Raw genomic sequence first — 19,876 nt, 5'->3', positions numbered from 1 at the left:
TCATCTGTTTTTACAGATAAAATTTTGTTGGAACATAGCCACGTCCATTCATCTGTTGGTAGTTTGTCTATGGCCACTCTTGTGCCATGTGTACAAAGCTGATTGAGTGTGACAGAGACTGGATAGCCTGAAAATTCTAGAATATTTACAAGCACAGAAGATTTGCTAAACAGGGGGTCCCGGGCTAGGTAAAGGAATTGGCCCAAGGGAAGGCCCAGAAACCCCTTGCTTGCTCAGAAATAGGATTGCCTACCTAATGTGCATGACCTGGTGTGAAAGGAAATCGTGGAGTCCTTCCCGCAAAAATGGCTTCAAATTTCAGGAAGGCAACAGCAGAGCAGTCAACCATGTGTGCACGTGGATGGGTGCTGCGGAGCTACACCCCTCCACCCCCATGGAACACCCAAAGACTGTCCTGGGAGGGGTTCTGGGAAAAATCTCAACCCTGGGGCTCTATGTCATGGTTCTGAGTCTCCGAGCCCCCAGCCCAGGGGGTGGAGGACCGGCCTAGCTTCATCGGCTCTCCTGCATCGCCCTTTCGCAGGGCCTGGCTGTGATGAAACAGCAGAGATGGGCCTGCCTCTGTCTCTCCGGTGGGGGGCCCCGTGGGGATCAGATGTAAGGCAGGGAGGAGACATGACGGTTTATGGGCATCTTTCTGATGGTGCTGCTTCAGCGTGTTCATCAGGAACCGTCAGATGAGGGGAGCAGTGGGGAAAGGGACCCCGCTCTGCTCAGCCGGGGACAGCCAGACAAGGAACAGCATCTAAAGGAAACCGCCAAGTTCAGTGGCCACTCGGGCTCAGCCCCCTGGGGCCCTACACTAAGGTCTGTGCCCTCTGTCCCTCTGTGGACATCTTCCTGGTCTCACCTCGTCTTTCTCTGTCCCCTTTTGTACCGGGAGGCAGACCTGGGCCGGCGGCATCACTGGGCCTCCTTGCCCGCCAGCTTCCAGTTGCATTTAGGCAGCCGGGAGGCACCTGCGGGTGATGGGAGGGCAGGGTCTTCACGCAGCTCTTCTGGGGCAGATCCGGGTCCCTCCACCTAAGCTTGTGCTGGGGGGGTGGGGGGCATCCTGCTTCAGCTGCTGTTCTCTTATGCAAGTGAAACTCCCACTCCTTTGTACCTTTCCCTCTGCTCCTTAGAGAAGCAATATCTCCCACTGACCCCCACCCAGGGGCCACCCAGGCCTTGTTGGGATCCCCGCCCTGTCCCCTTTGTGCACGCGCCATCTGTTTCCTGCCGGACCATGCCCGACACGATCTCTCCCTGCCACCCACTGGGGCTCCAGTCAAATAGAGGCTTTCACGCCCAGATGGAGCCTGGACTGGCACTTCTTGTGCAGGTGGGTGCTCACACCGGGCTCCCCCTCTGCAGGAGGCTGAACAAGCAGCTCTGGGGATCGCTGCAGACACACCATCCCAAATCACGGCGGCTCAAGAACAACTGCTTTATTGTATTGTGCAATTACACGGGCCAGGAATTCAAGCAGGGCTCGGCTGGGCTGTTCTAATGCTTCAAAGGCGTCAGCTGGGGGCACGGGGTAGTATGCAGTTGGTAGGGGTCTGGTCTGGAAGGGTCCAGGCGACTTCACCCATGTGCGCGGCATGTGGAGCACGGCTGGAAGGCTGGACACGGCAAGGTCCCGTCCCTGTCCACGTGCAGGACTGTAGCCAGGGACAGAAGTGGATGCTCCCAGCCTCCTCAGGTGTGGACGTGGAAACCAGAACACTTTCACCACTTTTGCATATTCCATTGGGCAAAGAATGTCCCCGGCTTCAAAGGGAGGGTGCCCAGATGCCCGTGTCTCTCCGTGGGGGTGTCCAAGGAGTGGCTCCATCTCTAACCCCCCTCCTCCAATGATCATCACCTTTGTCATTTGATTAGAGCTGGGCTCACAGAGCCATTGTCTGGGGCCAAACCTGCCCTGTTGATTGCGTCGGTGTGATACACACGGGGAGGGGGGGCTTATTTTTTAATGAATGGCTTTCGGGGCACCTGGGTGGCTCAGTCGGTTAAACGTCTGACCTTGGCTCAGCTCATGATCGCAGGCTTCTGGGATCAAGCCTTGAGTCAGGGCTCCCTGCTCGGCCAGGAGTCTGCTTCTCCCTCTGCCCCTCTCCCCACTCGAGTTTCTCAAGTTCTCTCTCTCTCTCAAATAAATAGATAAACTATTTTTTAAAAAAAGAAATGGCTTTGGGCCTGCACAGCCTCTCCATCCCAACACTGGCTCCCCACATCCTGTGTCTGCCAGAGGCTCACACTCTGGGGCCCTTGACCTCACGCTCCCAGTAAGGTGGGTGGAGGGGACAAGTTTGCTCCGATGGGCTCATGCACTGGGACACAGACACACCCAAGTAGTTAAGGCTTTTCTACAACTCAGCTCTCCCAGCCTTGTTTCGTGAAGGGAATGCTGGTCCAGCACATGCGGGCACCTTAGCTGAAGGTCCCCAAGATGGGGCCAGCATGGTGTTGGGAAAGAGCCCTATATTCTTGTCACCACACTGCCTTTGTGACCCTGAAAAGACCACCTGGCCTCCTGGGGCTGCTGCTCCTGCCTCATGCAGGACAAAGGAAAGAGCGTGGCTTAGAGTCACTCCAAGTCTGGACGGGTTTTGGACAGGTCACTTTGTTACTCTGGCCTCTGCTGCCTCCTCTGAAAATGGGTCACAATAAGCACCCCACAGGGCTGTTGAGTGGTTGGCATGTGGTGACAGGCACGGAGCACCGAGTCCCATGTACTCTGACCTGCTGTGCCTGCTTGGAGCTGTCAGAGCCCAAGACCCCCGCCCCCAGGCTGGGGTCACTCCCCTCGGGGTCTAGCACAGGGCCTGACACATAGTAGGTTCTCGGGAAACACTTGTTGAATTGAACCGACCCTTTGGCCAACAAAGCACCTATGGAATAAACACAAATTCCAACAAACCGGGTTACAAGGATGCCCTTAGCTGCTGCGTGCATGGAGAGCCAAACTGGGAACTGTGTAGGTGTCTCCTAGCAAGAGGACACAGACGGTGTTGTCTTCTTCCAGTGAAAGATGACTTGGTGATAAAAAGGAATGGACTGTGAGTACCCACAGTAACACCAGTGGATCTCAGAAATATGCTGGGAGCCCAGAGCTTTCACTAAAAACCATGCTCGGTACGATCCCACGTCTATGAAACTCTAGAACCGGAAAACATGGCATGAGAAAAATGGAAAAATTGGAATAACGGTTGCCTCCGGGGACAACGATCAACTAGGATGGGAAGAAGGAAGTTTCTGGAATGATGGTGATGTCTTCCATTGTGAGAGGGATTCGGGTTACGCAGGTGTGTGTGTGTGTGTGTGTGTGTGTGTGTGTGTGTGTCGCCGTTGAGATTGGTGCAGTTCGTAGAACACAAATTCAAACCCTCACAAAAGAGAACGGTAAATAACTACGGAGCTCTAAGTGGTGATATGTGTGCTGAAGCATTTCGGGGCGGAGGGTACGGGCGCCTGCAAATTGGGAGTGCCTCAAAGGAGCACAGGCAGGTGGACGGGGAGGGATGAGGAAAAGGGGGCCGTCTGTGACACAGCGAGCATGGCCTAGGCAGCAGGGTGTTGGTTTTTATTTTTATTTTTTTTATTTTTAAAGATTTTATTTTTTTATTCATAATAGACATAGAGAGAGAGAGAGGCAGAGACACAAGCAGAGGGAGAAGCAGGCTCCATGCCGGGAGCCCGATGCAGGACTCGATCCCGGGTCTCTAGGATGGCGCCCTGGGCCAAAGGCAGGCGCTAAACCACTGAGCCACCCAGGGATCCCCCGGGGTGTTGGTCTTTAATCCTTTACAGTGTCCTGTATGTTTGAAAATGTTCACCATCAAATATTGGGGGAATAAAACATGAAGCGATGGGACCGAGCCAGGGAGGAGGGCACCAGTGACTTAGGGAAGGTCACTCAGTCTTCCACAAACGTGAAGACTGGTTTTCGGGAAGGTGATCGTCAGCTGTAAAGGTGCAGTAGAAAGAGGATTGCAGTTGCCAAGCGGGGTCAGGCCTGGGGGCCCGCTGGCAAACCCACCGGCTTCCCCGAGCCCCTGGAGCCCGGGCTATAAACTGAAGGCAGCGCCATCGGGGCCTCTCTCGGGGACCAGATGAGGAGCCAGGAGCACTGAACAACGAAAACTTCCTAGAGAGCTGGTGGAAAGCAACCTGACGCTTCCTGAGCAAGCCTGACCCTGCTCCTCAGTGGAACATCAGCTTAAATCTGGCGTCCTGAAAACGGGCCTCCCGGGCCGCCTTGCACACCGCCCCCACCCCCTGCACCCATCACACTCGCTCCTTTAATTGTCGGCAGGACTCGTATCCCAAGCTGCTACGTGCCTCCATCCCCGCCCCCCCCCCCCCAGTGCAGATTCCAGCAGAGAGGGACTTCGTGCTGTTGGCCTTGTCCTCTGCCCCTAAGACAGCCTCAAGCCCGCAGTAGGGACACAACGTGCCTTGGCTGAAGGAGGGGACAGGGGAACACTGCCGCTAAGCCTGCCTGCAGAATTCCGCTGGCCGGAGCTGGCCTGCTGCTAGCACCACCTGCACAGCAGAGCGGGAACGAGTCTAGAGGTCAGCCGTCTCCACCCATTAACAGATGAGGAAACGGAGGCTGATTGGGAATGCGAACTTGCAGCACCCACGGCGGGTCAGCGCTGAGCAGAGACAGGCCCGGGCTCCTGGCGGCAGGCGGAGGGACGGGCCCCCGCTAATCACGGCGGGCAGGATAGGCCAGCCTCGCGGGAGGGTCGGCCGGCGCGCTCCGGCCCTCACTGAGCAGGTGGGCAGGCTGGCACCGGCGGCTGGTGATGCCAACGCAAGCCCGGGGGTCCACGGCGCCTGTGGGGCACCGAGGACCCCCCCCCCGAGGACCGGCAGCCCTGCCCACCTGCCCTGGTCGGTCACCCGAGCCCGAGGGGGTGCCCAGCCCCGCCACCGGCCCACGGGTGTACTCGCTGGCACCTGGCCCCGGAGGTGACAGGGGCTCCGAGTGCTGAGCGCAGCCCCTGAGGGACGTCACAGGGTGTCGCCGTCACAGGGTGTCGCCGGCAGGGTTCGGGAGGGGCCCGAGCCTCCCACATGGATACCCAGACGTGGGGATCAGACTGGACTCAGCCACGCCCCCCCAACACACACCTGCCCCCCCCCCCCCCGCCCTGCCCTGGGCTTCGTGGGACCCGAAGGTCAAGTTGCAACCCTGGACAGGGGCCTGGGAAGATGACGTCTTCTCTCTCTGCTGGTGGCCTCTTCCAAGTGCAGACCCGCTGGCCCCTGGATCTGTTGTCCGCCCTGCAGCCTGGCATTCCCACCAGGGGGGCTTTCTGGCCCTGGCGGGAGCCGTCCCTCCCCTGCTAGAAGCTTTCCAGGGTTCCCTATCTCCCTCCCACAAAATCATCACAATAATAATGTTTACTATGTAATATCCCCCATGCTAAGCATTTTACAACTAACAAGCTAACGCGTAATTATCGTATTGACCACACGCTAGCCGCTTTTTCAGGCATTTTACCGGGGAGAATTGAGCTCACTCTCCAGCCACCGATGAGGCGGCACTAAGGTTTATCCCCATTTTATAAAAGAGAAAACTGAGGCAGGGAGATGAGAAATGACTTGGGTGAGATTTGGACCTGGGGGCTTGACCTCCGGCACCAACCCCAGATCCCATGTGTGAAGCACCACCCGCCCCAATCCGGCCTCCCCACCAGGCTCCCCGAGTCCCTGCACCCCCACCGCGTCCCCCTGAACCACGCTGCGCTCTCTCGCTCACTCTTCGCCTGCACCTCATCCTCCAGGTGCCTTTGCAGGGCTGTCTCCTGGGCTCCAGGTCCTTCTTCTCTCCCCTGCCCTGCAGGCTCCCCCCCACCCGCCAAGGCACAGCTCACTGCACGCCAGGCAGCCGTGGCGGGGCGAGCCAGGTGGCTGGTGTTTGTGTTTCTCTCTGCGATGCCCCTGCCGGCCCTTATCTGTGAGCTCCTCGAGGGCCAGACCAGGGTCCGATGCCACCCGCTGTCCACAGGCCTGACCCACAGGAGGTGCTGAATGAACAAACAGATGAATGAACAAACAAGGAGCTGAAGACCAAGGACAGGGAGTGAGGAGTGGCCTTCGGGAAGAGAGAAATGGGGCGAAATCCCTCTTCCCTCTTCCGTCCCAGCACCACCATCCAGAACGCGGCAGAGGAGGGCGTTAGTTGTGCTGGGAAAGAGACCATCTGCACCACCCCAGAGCCCATCTCTAATGCTTGGGCTCATTGTCGGGAGCAGCAGGGAGCAGGATATGACTCCCTGACAAGAAGGTCACCGGTGCCACAGCTGCACAGCACTCAGTGGGGACCCTTGCTTTCTGGGGTCTGGATTCCAAGCATCAAAGGCGTGTGGTGCAAAGAGGAGGTTCTTCAAAGCCTGGCTCCTCTGGCCCTGGCACCTGCTCCCTGGGTGACCCTGGGCGTGCACCTCTCCTCGGTGGACCTCAGGTTAGCCTTCTGTAAAGTAAGAGGTCCAGATGGGTCAGTCGGGGTCCCTCCTGCTCCCCAGGCTCCATGGGTCTGGCGGTTGGCAGCCGCCTGTGAAAGCTGCAAAGTGGCCCTAGTTGGGGGAGGTACCAGGGGTTAGGGCAGAGTGTCCCTCCTGTGGTCCCCAGCTCCTGCATCCAACTGGCTCAATGGAGCTTTAAAAAAAAAAAAAAAAAAAGGCAAAATCCAGACTCCACCCAGGACTCACTGAATTTCAACCTCGAGGGTGGCTCTCAAAGAAATGGACATTTTCAAACCCTACTCCCACCCAGTCAAGTGATTCTGCTGCGCATAGAAGTCTGAGCACCTAGCATGTACCCGGGTCCTCCCTGCCTCCCTCGCTTCTCGGCTGCTAGCGTGGGTTTGGGGTGCACAGGAGATGCGGAGGGAGCAGCCTGTGTCTGGCGGAGTTTGGGGGACTCAGGTGGTCGGGCTCTGACCTGTGGCTTTGCATCTGGCAGGTGGGGCTGGGAGACCACACGGGGCCAGGGTTGGCGAGATGGTGTCTCCCGGCCCGGCATTTCCCAGCAACATACCCACCGCACCCACGCACCCTCGCTGACATCCTCCAGCCCCCGGGCCAGGGCAGGGAACAGGGTGTGTGGACTGGCCTTATGCAGTGGGTGCAGCCATCGTTCATGCACACACGAGTGCACACACCCCATGAATCCACGAACTGACTCACACCCCTGAGCCAGAACACAGTCTCTCTTACACACCCACAAGCCCACACATTTAGAACTACAGCACACAGGGCAGCCCGGGTGGCTCAGCGGTTTAGCGCCTGCCTTCGGCCCAGTGCGTGATCCTGGAGTCCCGGGATCGGGTCCCACGTCCGGCTCCCTGCATGGAGCCTGCTTCTCCCTCTGCCTGTGTCTCTGCCTCTCTCTCCTCTCTGTGTGTTCTCATGAATAAATAAATAAAATCTTAAAAAAAAAAAAAAGAACGACAGCAAACATTCTCACCAGTACTTTGCTTTACACACACATGCACGCATGCACACCCATCCTTACATGCAGCCCAGAAGCATGTGGATTCATATACTCCCCCTTGCTGACACACGTATCCACCTACAACCTCTGGACCACAAGCTTTCTTGTTCACATGGGTGCTCACCCTCATGAGCTGGCCTCCGAGGCCCCAGGCAGCCCTGTCCTCACACTAGCTGCACACACACACGCACACGTGCATATGCACCTGCCCACGGAGCCAGCAGCCGCTCTCCTGCCTGCCATGCTCACTGGCCCTCCGAGCCCCCAGCCCGCCCCACTCCCTTCCTGAGCTGCTGTCTGCCATCGCACGGTAACCAGATGAGACAGAGCAATTTATGACACCAGCTGTCTCTGTCAAAACCGGAGCTGCCACACACATGGGGGAAGCCAATTACCCCGAGCCCGGCCCTGCCAGAAGCCTGGTCTCACAAGGGGGCTGGAGCAGGGCGGCATCTGGCCATCCAGAGACATAGGTGGCACCGGCCTCGGGGATGTCCCTCCCTTCTGTCCTTGGGGACCCCAGTGTCCTCCTCCCCCTGCCTCAGGGGAGCCTGCCCTCCCCTCTCTGGGGCTGCTTCTCTGGCCCAGGAGCTACAAGAGCAGACTCGACATGAAGAGTGGGTGGGCAGGGGTCTGGGGCGGCGGGGGGGGCGGGTGAAGAGTGGTCCCAAGTCACCATGGCAACCAAAAAGCCTGGCACCCTCTGCCCCTGCCCTACACGGCAGCCCATGGGGAGGCTGCTTCCCTGGCCCCTCTTTCCTTCCCCCTTTGTCTTCTCCCTCCTCCCTGAGCAGAAGGCCTCTTGCCCTGTGCGCCTGCCCTCCTTTCTCTCCGCCCAGGACGCCCCTCCCTTCCATGCACCCCCCACCCCCGACTCAGCACTTCATCCCATTCTGCTGTCCGGATCACTTCCCCTCTGGACCCAGGTTCAAATCTCCACTCCTCTGCTTACCAGCTGGGCAGCCTGGGCTAGGGGCGGCCCCTTCCCTGACCCCAGTTTTTGCGCCTAACGAAACGCTGCTCATTCCTATAAAAACATTGGCCCAGAGTCCCCTGGGTGCTAGACAGTCGGGGCCCTGGGAGTCGGGGGTACGGCACGGAGCGGGATGAAGGCCAAGACGCCTGAGCTCAGGCTCCGCAGAGGAATCAGAAAACACCCCGCTGCAGAAATGTAAGTGAGGTGGTCACGTTTCTTCGCCGTCACATGTGCTGTGTTCACGGCTCTGCTCCCGAATCAAGCGCAGTTCAGCAAAGAGCTCAGTCGATAAAGGAAAGCTCCAGTGCACAACGGCTTGAGCTCTACTCTTGACTTGACCTAAGTAAGCCCGTTAGGAATGCTAGTTGATCTGCTTGCTGCCCTCTTTGCATGTGTTGCTGAGTGGGGCAGGAAGGGACTTCTAGGCGATGGTTTCACGGCAGAAGTTTCTGGAATGCTCAGCACCTACCACAGTGCCAGGAACAGAGCAGTCAGTCCACATGCTATGGGGTGCGTTCACAGATACTCCTTCCTATGAGTGTTTCCAGCAACCCTGGGGCACAGGTTCAGTTAACATCCCTCATTTTGCAGATGAGGAAACGGGCTCAGGCCAGGCAGTGACCGCGACCCCCGCAGACCCAAGACCGGAGACTCTCGCTGGGCGCAGCATGCCAGCCGGTGCTGGGCACACTTGCGTTGGCCAATTAAATGTCCCTCCTGCCCCCGACAGCCACCTGCAGGGCTGGCATGGCTCGTGCTCATCGTGGTGGCGGTGCTGCCTATAAGCTGCCCGCGCGGGGATTCGAACCCGGGCCGCCCAGCTCCAAGAGCCCAGGCGCCGTTCCTTCTCCCGTGTCTAATCAGTTCATTAACACCCTCCTTGCACGGCCCCCTCCTCGCTGCCCAGCCCCAGAGACCTCAGCTGCTCCATTTCCAGGAGAGCAAATTCCTTCCCGGCTGGAGAGGAGCCGGGCTAATGTAGGCAGGCAATTTAAACAGCTCGGGCGAATACACCAGCGGTTTTCACTCCCCGCCACTATTACACTTTCCAGCCGCGGCGGGATTGGCCCATAAGTGGGATATCAAGTTTATTACAGCTATTTCCAACCTGTAATTGGTTTTGTGGAACACAAAGAGAAGGAGGTTGGGGGTGGAGGAGGTGATCTCCCCCCCTTCTCTCTCTCCCTCTCTCTTCCGGATGATGGCACCCAGGGACGTTGGTGAGGACGCGGAGTTTGGAGGCATTTGTTTTTCAAATGGAAAACCCCGGCCGGCCTGCGGGCCGTGCTGCTGGCTGGACTAAGTCCATTTGCCACGCTTTGGTGGCTCTGCTTGAAAATCACCCCCAGCCCCCAGCCCGGCTGAGGCCAGATTTGCTGGGGGTGGGGGTGGGGGGCAGGCAGGGTGCTGGGGCAGGGTCTGGGCAGCTGCTGAGCCCCCGTGGGCAAGGCCAGAGCGGGAGTAGCTGTGGTCTCCGGGGCTGGCTGTTCTAGAATCAGAGCACTTGGGCTCTCAGAGTAGAAATGCTCCTCAGAGGTCACCCTGCCCCAAGTCTCCTCGTTGAGCACCTAGGGAAACTGAGGCTCGGAGAGGGGGGCGGTGTGGGGGCCAGCCCGTGGCATACAGAACCCGGGGCTCTGTGTCCTCCATCCCTTCCAGGCAGCACAGCTGATCATTCTGGGAAATCGTGGCTGAGACGCGGTCGGGGTGGGGGAAGGCCGCTTATTCTTGAGCACCTACTGTGCGCCCCCGGCCTTCCCCGGAGTCTGCCCCCCCGACCAACCAACCGCCCCGCTTTGTACCCAAGTGAAAACAAATAATAGCCGTCACTATGCATCGAATGCTTTCTTATAATTACCCGAGTTCATGTTTGCCAACAGTGCGTGGCCCGCGGCAAGCACCCGGGAACGCTGGCTGTGGCTCTTCCTACCACCAGGTGCCAGGCGAGCCCCTGGGGGTGCTGTGCGTGCGGTCGTGTGTGCGCCGCGTCCTCACACGAGGGCCTTCCAGGGAGGTTCAGGTGCTCCCATGTGGCCGGTGAGGAGGTGGAGGCACGGAGACGTCTCCAAGGTCACACAGCTTTAAGCCACAAGTGGCAAAGCTGGCCCCGGAGTGTCTAGGGCGTGTGACCCCCACGCCTCTGCGCTTTGCCATGTCCTCAACCCCAGAATGGATCCCCCACCCGTCTCTTTTCAACCGATCTGTGTTGAGGGCTCAGCCCCACCACTTCCGGCCCTCGTTACCTGGGCAGTTCACCTGCCTCTCTCTCTCTCTCTCTCTCTCTCTCTCTCTCTCTCGGCCTCAGTGTCTTTATCTGCAAGATGCACAGGTCTCCCGGGCAGGTCCTGTTGGGCACACACCGTGTGCCGGGCCCTGTGCCAGGCGCTGGGAGGTGATTCCTTCAGCATGTGGCCCTGAGAACCCGGACAGCATAACAAACACCGTGTACCGTCAAGCCGTGTACACATGCCGGTTAGGACTTGGATTCTTCGGCACAAGCGCGTGCGCAGCGTCCTCTCTCTGGCCCGGGTGTGCCCTTTGCACGATGGGGATGCCTTCCTGTAGTGGTGGAGCTCGGAGAAACTGCGGCTCAGGTGCCTGCCGATCCCTCCCGGATGGTGGCTGCGGGGATGGTCGAGGCACCCTCCCGGCTCGACCAGGCCGTTCCTCCCGGGGAGCCACAGTCAGGTCGGGGTGTGGACGCAGTGGGCTGTCCTGGGGCAGAAGTGTCTTCCCAGCTCTTCATGGTATCCCAGTGCCCGGCACGTGGTAAGGACCCAACTCCATTCATTTATTCACTCATTCGTTCATTCATTCATTCAACGAATAATGAGTGAGGTCCATGTGCCAGGCTCTGCGGACGGAGCAATGAACAGGACAGATAAAGACCTTGCCCTCGTAGAGTTTATGTTCGAGGAGTAGCTCACATTCAAGGACCTATTTATGGAGTCCGTAGAGATCTGTTGATTGAGTCAATGAACTCCGTCTGAGAGGGAGACCCCACACCTTGGGCCTTGGCTTTCCAGGACGGCATCTCAGCCGCTCCCGGCAGCCTTGCTGTCCTCTGCCTGCTGCGACCCCATGGTCTCAGGCCACTATGGCACCAGGGGAGCATCTTAGAGCCTCAGGGACCAGCCTGCTTCCAGGAACTGGCCCAGAGCATCCTGCAGCTCCCTCCCCGGGCTGCTCTAATGACTGTTAGCCAGACCCCAGGCCCCCCACCCCCGGTCTCTGCTCCCACTCCCCCACCAGCCCTCCAGTCCTTGCTTGCCAGGTGGGTCCCCTTCTTTCATTTATGGACATTCTGCATCCCCGGACTTTCCAGTAAGAATCATTCTGCTCCCCAGCCCCAGTCCAGGAGGGTGGCAAGGGCCCCAGAAGAAGGGATGGCCGAGAAAACATGTTAATATGCATAGAAATAGCTGTCTGTGCTGAGCGCTTACCACACATCGGGTGCTGTTACAAACCTCATCTCATTTAATCCTCTCGAGAGGTTCAGAGGTACCACATTATCCCATTTTACAGACGAGGAAGTGGAGGCTTGGAGATGTGACGTGCACAGAGTTAGTAACAGAATCAAGAATTCTACTGGGGGTGGATGACATCAGTCTTGGGGCTTGCTCGAGAGTCTCCCAGAGGCGGGGAGCACCGGTCTGGGATTAAGCCCTCTGAGAGGGGCCCACCTCCACCTGGACGCCTTCTGTGACCACCCCTCCCCCCAAAAGAATCCTTGGCTCCTCCATGGGCATCAGATCGCACTTGGCAAATATCTGTCGCTACAGCCGTGCTTTCCCAGACTCTGGTCTCAGTGACCTGTGGGCCATGCCTCCCCAGCAGGCTGTGAGTAAGCTGGCTCGGGATCGGCTGCAACCGCATGTCCGAAACTTGGTTCTTCCTCTCCCCAGGGGTCTGGAGCCTCTCTCTGCAGGTCTGAGGCCTGCAGCAGTGTTTCTAGAATTAGAGAGACCCTCGCTATGCCTGCTGTCCCACAGCCTGCGATAACCCCTGTCCCCAACCCAGTCTCATCTGGTGCTGCCACCACCAAGAACCACAGAATAACCTCCTTGCAAATAGCCACTCGCCCACTGGCCTGGGACCTGAGGGTGTGTTCCAAGGCCGTCCCTTCCCGGAGCCGGGCCTTCCCTGAGGCCGAGGGAGGGAGGGCAGCGAGCCAGCTGCAGGGCTGTCACAGCTGGGGACAGAAGCACCTGTCTTGGGCTGCCTGAGGCCACTTTAAGGGGAAGGAGTGATTTACTTAGAAGCTGACAGGGAGGCCCCAGATGCAGCCCCAGGAAAAAGATGTAAATAAAACCAAAGGAAAACTAGGTGCGTCCTTGAAACTCCCCTGTCCCTCGGCCCCAAAACAGTGATTTACGGCTGAGATCATTCTTCAGTGCTTTATCTGGGGTGTGTGGGTATGTGTGGACGTGTGGGGTGCAGGTGTATTTTCCTAGTAATAAAATCCTCCGTCCCGGCGAATAAATTTGAGGAGACAGTTTTACTGACAGATTTTTTTTCCCCTCCTTTGTATAATAAAAAAAATGGAGTGAAATTTGAGATTGGGACGATAAGGGCTGCCGCATTTTAGGAGAAGATAAAAAAGCAGTACCTGAAGGAGGCAAGGCCGCAAGTCACAGGGCAGGACACCTTCCACTTTTATGACTTGGGGAGAAAATTCTTCAAGCCTCCGCAGGGCTCCCCCCGCTGGAGGGATGGAGGAGAAGGGGCGCTGAGAGCGGCTGCACCTGCTCTGTCTGTCTCAGCCCCTGGGGGCCCCGCCCAGTGGGTGGGGGGCGGCCCCGCCACGGGAACCAGAGCCATGCCAGGAGCCCCCGCGTGTGCCCTCAGCTGAATCTCCCCTCCAAGCCACGGTTTCTTCATCTGCAAAGTGGACAAGCTGTGGTCCATTCCACTCGCTTCCCGGGGGTACTGTGGGTCTGCACAAAGCGATGGCGCATTTCTCATCTGGGGCCAGATCATTCTCGGGGGTCATCCTGTGCATCGTAGAATGGTTATTGCGTCCCTGCTCTGTCACTAGATGCCTGGACCGAGCCGCCGTCCCACCAAGGCTGTGACACCCAGGATGGCTCCACTCCTTGCCGACTGGCCCAGGGAGCGGGTCAAACCATCCCTCCCGCACCACCGCTGAGGGCCCTGCTTTGCTCCTTTTCCTCCCTCATGCCCCAGTGTCGGGGTCCCCCTCCCGCTCTGGGAAGCCGGTGCTGCTGACAGCACACAGCCACACAGGGAAAAACAAGTGAGGAGTGTGAGCTGGAGATCAACCCAGGGGAGTCAGAGGGGCGTGAGCTTGGCGAGGAGTAAGGAGAAACCGTGCAGTGGGGAGTCCCACCGCTGATCCCCCCATCGGGGTCCTGGAGCTTATCACCACTCTAACCCAGCCTGTGGGACTCCCTGGGCCGCCCCCCAACCCCTGGGACTCTCAAGGGCCTCCTTACTCCTTATGAGCTTGCACATCATGGTGGGGGTTGAGGCCGGGGATGGTGGTGACACATACTGACGTGGGCCGTGCCTGGTATACAGCTGGCACTCAATAAATGCTAGCTGCATTGCACTGAGCCTGTGTCCCCTAAACCAGCGACAACGCCACGTAGGCCAGACAGATGTGGTGCCAGTCAGCTTGGGTCCAGAGGTGCCCGGAGGGGCCCAGCCGCGCCCAGGCCTGTGGTCGTCTCTGGAAGGCTGCAGATCCAGGCAGCTTTCCGCATCCCCCCGCCAGCCCCTCGGAGGGAGCCCCCCGGGCCGCCGCCCTCCCAGCCGGCCCCCTGCCTCCGCCAGGCAGAGCCGCGGGGAGTTAATTCCACTTCTCCAGGCCCAGGCATGAGGCCTCCCCGGTCGCAGGCTGTTAGCGCAGAGCCCAGCTGAGCAGCGAGAGGCTGCAAGCTCCGGTCTATAATAGAGTTGCTGACGCAGGCGGAAAACTGTAGGGAAAACTGCAGCCGAGTAAACAGATAAATAATTGAAACAGTGACAACACATACCTTGCTGCTTTGTGGAGTAACACTTTCATTAGCTGGAGGCAGCGCGGGCGAGGGGAGGCGGCGGGCGGCGTGCGGGGAGCGCGGGACGCTGGGGTCCGACGCCCAATCAGCCGAGAAGAGCCAAGAGTCGGCACCGGGGCCTTTGTCTTCCTGCAGAGGCCCTATTGTCACCTCCCCAGGTCCTGACTTCTCTGGGCCTCCCTGCTGGCCTGTCCCCAGGGCTGTCCCCTTCCCTCCACCCCCAGGTCTGTAGGTTGGGTGCTCCCCAGGCTCCTGGGGGACCTGCTGCCTCCAGACGGGCCTCGCCTAGGGCCTGAGGGAGCTTGGAAATACCATCCAAGGTGACCTTCCACCACGTTGCCTTCAGGGACCGTTGAGCTGCGTTGCCGACCAGGCCCTCCAGGCTCTGGCGCCGGTGCTTTCTCACCATTTCCTTTCTGCCCCCATGGAACTCTGAACACCGGCTTCTTTCCCCACCCATACTTGTTCTTTCCTACCACAGGCCCTTTGCTCCTGCTGTCTCTGCCTACGGAGCACTCCCACCCTTTGCCAGAAGGCAACTTAGACCTGCTTCCTCGAGGAAGCCCCCTGGGACTACCCTGCCCCTGCCTGCCTGGGCTCCCCTGCCATCCCATGCCTACCTACCCCTGACAGAATTTGCCAGAAATTCCTGCCAGAGAGAAGAGCCAGCTCTGCCCCTTCCTGGCCCAGGACCTCGGGATGTCACTCCAGAGCCTCGGTTTACACCTCAGTGCAGCAGGGATGACCCGGGAGGGCTCTGGTGATGGCAGTGACATGTCCCCTAGAGGCCTCTCCCAGGGCACCGGGGTGTCGGGCGGCTGAGCGCCCCCCTGTAGCTGCCTCTGTGCTCTGTTGTAGGTGACGGACGGCGGGACCATCAAGCAGAAGATCTTTACCTTCGATGCCATGTTCTCCACCAACTACTCGCACATGGAGAACTACCGCAAGAGAGAGGACCTGGTCTATCAGTCCACCGTGAGGTGAGGCGCCGGCGGCCGTGGCCACTTCCCCGGCCCGTTCCCGCCTGCCCTGCGATGCCTGGGGGTCCCCGGGCCACCCTCCACGGGCTTGGAAGGCAGGGTGGGGGCGGTGCTGCAGAAGGGCACCCCGTGCTTCGAGGGGCGCCACACACTCAAACAAAGAAGGGCAGGGAGGGGTCAAGTCGCACGCCCGCTGCAGGCAGCAGACCCTCCGCAGCGGCCTCCCCAGCCCACTCCTCCACCAGTCCTTGCACGGTGGGTCTTCCTAACCCACTTTCCAGGTGGGGACACTGAGGTCCAGAGCGGGTGAGCAGTGTGCCCAAAGTCCTGCCGCCAGGAGGGATGGAGCTGGGGACGTGAGCCAGTCCTGCCTGGCTCCGAAGCCCACACAACACACTCCTCTGTCCCCCAGAGCCCACCCCAGACAGGAAAACAGACCCTAAACAACGGGACCCCAGGACAGGAGGGGCAGCAGGACAGGAGGGAAGCACCCTCGGGGATGGAGATACTCGTATTTTCCACTTCTAGCCTTTTTCTAGAAGACTTCAAGGTGGCAGATCCCAGTCCATGCCCTGCCATGTTCTAGGTGTGAAGGTGCCACGGCCCTGCACCCTACTCGTGTCCTCTCTGAAGGGCCCCGGCCCTGTGTGCGCTTGCCGTGCCCCCCTCCCTGAGGTGCCCCCACAAACTCCTCATCAGTCTTCAGGGCCCGGCCCGAGCAGGCCTTCCTGTGGCTTTCCTTCTTTACGCTCCCCTGCACCCTAGCAGAATGACTGTCCCCCAAAGCCAGATGCTGCTGGGCCCCCAGGGCCCACCCCCCCATGAGCTGGGGGGAGTCTCACTGCATTAATGAAAGTAGCTTCACACAGGCTTTGGCTGGGCACAGTCTTGCACACACGCATGTGCACAGACACATGTATGTGCATTTTTCCACGCTACACACCAAATGCTTTGCCTGGTGTCCAGGCAGAAAGCAGCAGTCTGCAGGCCTGGCACGTAGTAGGTGCACAGTGAAATTTGCACACTGACTAGGTGGCCTTGGGTATGCTCTTCGGCCCTTTGGGCCTCAGTTTCCCTATGAGTAAAATTAGGAAATGAGGGGTGATGGGGTGGCTCAGTGGTTGAGCGTCTGCATTCAGCTCAGGGCGTGATCCCGGGTTGAGTCCTGCATCGCCTGCTTCTCCCTCTGCTGGTGTCTCTGCCTTTCTGTGTCTCTTGTGAATAAATAAATAAAAACCTTTAAAAAAAATTAGGAAATGAGGCGGGAAGGTTGCACGGGGCTCACCCAGGAACCTGGCAGGTGATCCTACCCTGCACACTTTGTAGGATGGAAGGTGACTGTGCTCCCCTGGACGACCTTTCTGGGTGCCCCTCCTCTCTGGGCTTTGTGCCAGGAGCTCAGCACCAGGCCTTGCTGGGGGAATCTGGTGAGCATGTGGGCGCGAGGGGACGCGGAAGAGGCGAGCAAATGGCCGCACAGATGCCTTCATTCATGTCTATGCTTTCCCCTGTACCTGCTTCCAAAAAGGATCTGGGGCTCCTTAAAATATTAAAGCACACCTAAGACAAGCCCATTACAATCAAGATGAAAAACTCATTTTGGAGAAGAAAATAATCGTCCTGGGAGCCACCGATGGTTCTGCAGAAGTGAGCACTCAGATCACCACCCTGCTTCCCAGAAACCCGCTGCCGCCACCCACCCCCACATGGTTACCATGGTCTGTGAGAAGCCCCCCACCCCCCCGCAGCCTATCCCATCATTTCCCCGCCCCCACCAGCACCCTAAGCCAGGAAGGAGGCCCAAGACCACCAGCAGAGCCCTGACCCCCACCCTCTTGTGCTCACTGGAGCACCCGAGCCCGAGCCCGAGCCCGTACCAGAAGAGCTGGTGCAGAACCAGCTCAGCCACTTCCCACTGTGTGACCTTGGACGAGGGCCTTAACCTCTCTGTTGTCGTCGTCTTCTTCTTCTTCTCCTCCTCCTCCTCCTCTTTCTCCTTCTCCTCTTTCTCCTCCTCCTCCTTCACCTTCTCCTTCTCCTCCTTCTTCCTATTAAGCAGACTTAATAGGATCAGCTTCACACCATCATGGTGGGATTTAAGTGAGATTTCTGTCCCTCGGCCTGAGTTCCAATCCTGGCCCCTCTGCCCCCTTGTGTTAGTGTCACCCAGGCTTGGAAACTCTGTGCCCGAGTGGCACCATCTCTAGAAGGGAATGACAATAGTGAGCAGCTCACTGCTTAATCCGCATTAAAGTGCTGCCACAGTCGCTGAGCTGTGCATGCTTGCTGTTCTTGCCCAGGAAAACCCCTCCTTCTTCCACCATAAAACAAAACAAAACAAAAAAAACAAAAAACAAAAAAAGCCCTCCTCACCTTTATCCAGATCCCATAATGGCCCCCTGTGTGTCCTCTGGCTCTTCGAATCCTCACGAACAACCCTGTAAATGCTCACAGGTGTCACTGTTGGCTCGAGCCCCCCTGTACAGGCAGGGTCAAGGTTGAGCAAGGTTGAGGGACTTGCCCCAAGGGCTCGCTGCTGGAATGACACAGAGGGCGGCAGACCCCACGCCCCCTCCCCCGGAGCCTCCACCATGCGGCCCTGCTCATTTTACAGCTGAGGAAACTGAGGCCCAGACCGATGGGAGACTCGCCCAAGGTCACATGCAGTGCTGACTTGTGGCCGGTGCTCCTTCCTTCCCTGGCCTCTGCTCCAGGGCTGATGTCCCAGGCCCCGCGCACGGGGGCAGAGGAGCCCCGAGGAGGCCAGGGGCGGGAGGAAGGGAAGGAAGGAAGGCATCTAATCGGATCACGGAGAGCCTCCTAGCCAAGGAGGCTGCGTCTCCAGGCTGCAGGGCCCCATTAGGGCTGGCGGCGGGGCGCGGGACTCCGCATTTACATATAAATGAAGATATTTACAAATTAATGCATCTCAACTAGAGAGAGTCCCAGCTCCACAGCTGTCTGGGCCGCTTCCTCTTCAGCTGGGGAAAGTCAGGGGGAGAAGGAGGCTGAGATCACTGAGAATTGGCAGAGAGCGATTCGCAGGCAGCTGAAAGGAGCTCCAGGGACTCCCAGGGCATCTCCTCCCGCTGGTGGGGTTCCCGGAGGGGTGGGCCGCGGGCGGCATGACGGGGCTTCTGCGTCCTGGGGGTGGGGTGCACGTGTGCCACCCCAGTTCATGACCTTGGGCAAGTCGCCGCCCCTTCCCAGTGCCCCCCCGAGGCCCCATCTATCAAAGGTCTATAGAGTGAACCTCAGAATCCGGAACTCCCGGGTTGGAGTTGACAGCAATTTATTCCCTCAGAGGATGTTTAATTGAGCACCTACTAGAAGCCTGGCATGGTGGATCCAGCGGGGAACAAAAAAGACCTGGCATTGAACTCTCATGGGGAGAAGACAGTCAACAAGGCAAGGGAGGCATACGTAAATCTATCAGCGCATTCCACAGAGGTGTGAATTGTGGCAACTGTGTAAGGGGGGGGAGAGCGGGGTGCAATGCCAGGGTAGCACCACCGTGCTGGGGCGCCCCACATGGTTGGCCAAGGCCTGAGGGATGGGAGGAGGCCATGATGGTAGGGAGGAGGGCCATGTGGCAGAGGCCTGCCCTGCACCCACCTGCAGCATCCTCCACCCCTCCGCGGGCTTCTGGGGCCACCGGAGCCCCACTCAGCTTGTTCACGGGGCGGGGCGGGGCGGGGTGGGGGAGCATCCCCAGAGGGTGGGCTTTCCCAGAGCAGCCCCGTGGATGGAGATGTTGGCTGATCTCCCAGCCCCCACCCCCGGCCCTTGGGTGGGACTACTCAGATGGGTGGTCACTGTCCCCTCGAGCTCCCCAGCAGGACGGAGGCTGAGAGGCTCCCCCAGAGTAACCTCCGTGATGCATCCCTATTGGCTTCTTCCTCCCCACTATCCCTCACTCCTTTCCCAGCTTCCTGGGACACCTCACAAATCAGCCACTGGCTCCTGAATCCTCGTCCTAGGTTCTGCTTCCCTGGGGTCCCCTTGAGTAGGGGAGGCATGATCTGGGTGACAGTCCTGCCCGCTGGCCTCCTGCACATCGCCATCCTCCTCCTCTCCCCCATCACGCCTGTGCCTCCGCCCTCCTGCAACTGTTCCCCCTCAACCCCCCCGCACCTGTTCCACCTCGGCCCCCCCACACTTGTTCCTCCTTGACCCCCATACCTGTTCCACCTCGGCCCCCCCCCACACCTGTTCCTCCTCAGCCCCCGTACCTGTTCCTCCTCAGTCCCCGTACCTGTTCCTCCTCGACCCCCCGTACCTGTTCCGCCTCAGCCCCCCCACACCTGTTCCAGCTCGGCACCCCCACACCTGTTGCACCAGGCCAAGAACAGGTGGAGCATACAGATGCAGTCCCCCCCAGAGGGGAA

General features: G+C 59.0%; 1 protein-coding gene across 2 annotated transcripts in view; it reads left to right on the top strand.

The window, feature by feature from the left end:
* The window catches only part of IGSF21 (immunoglobin superfamily member 21), a 239,535-nt gene that overhangs the window by 146,972 nt on the left and 72,687 nt on the right, over positions 1–19,876 (top strand). For both annotated transcript variants that reach the window (XM_077899407.1, XM_077899408.1), the window contains exon 3: positions 15,367–15,488. In XM_077899407.1, the coding sequence (XP_077755533.1) occupies positions 15,367–15,488 (122 nt within the window). The remainder of the gene's footprint in view (positions 1–15,366; positions 15,489–19,876) is intronic.

Source organism: Canis aureus, chromosome 5 (genome assembly GCF_053574225.1).
Source record: "Canis aureus isolate CA01 chromosome 5, VMU_Caureus_v.1.0, whole genome shotgun sequence".
Lineage (NCBI taxonomy): Eukaryota > Metazoa > Chordata > Mammalia > Carnivora > Canidae > Canis > Canis aureus.
This window is presented reverse-complemented; position numbering and strand designations above follow the sequence as displayed.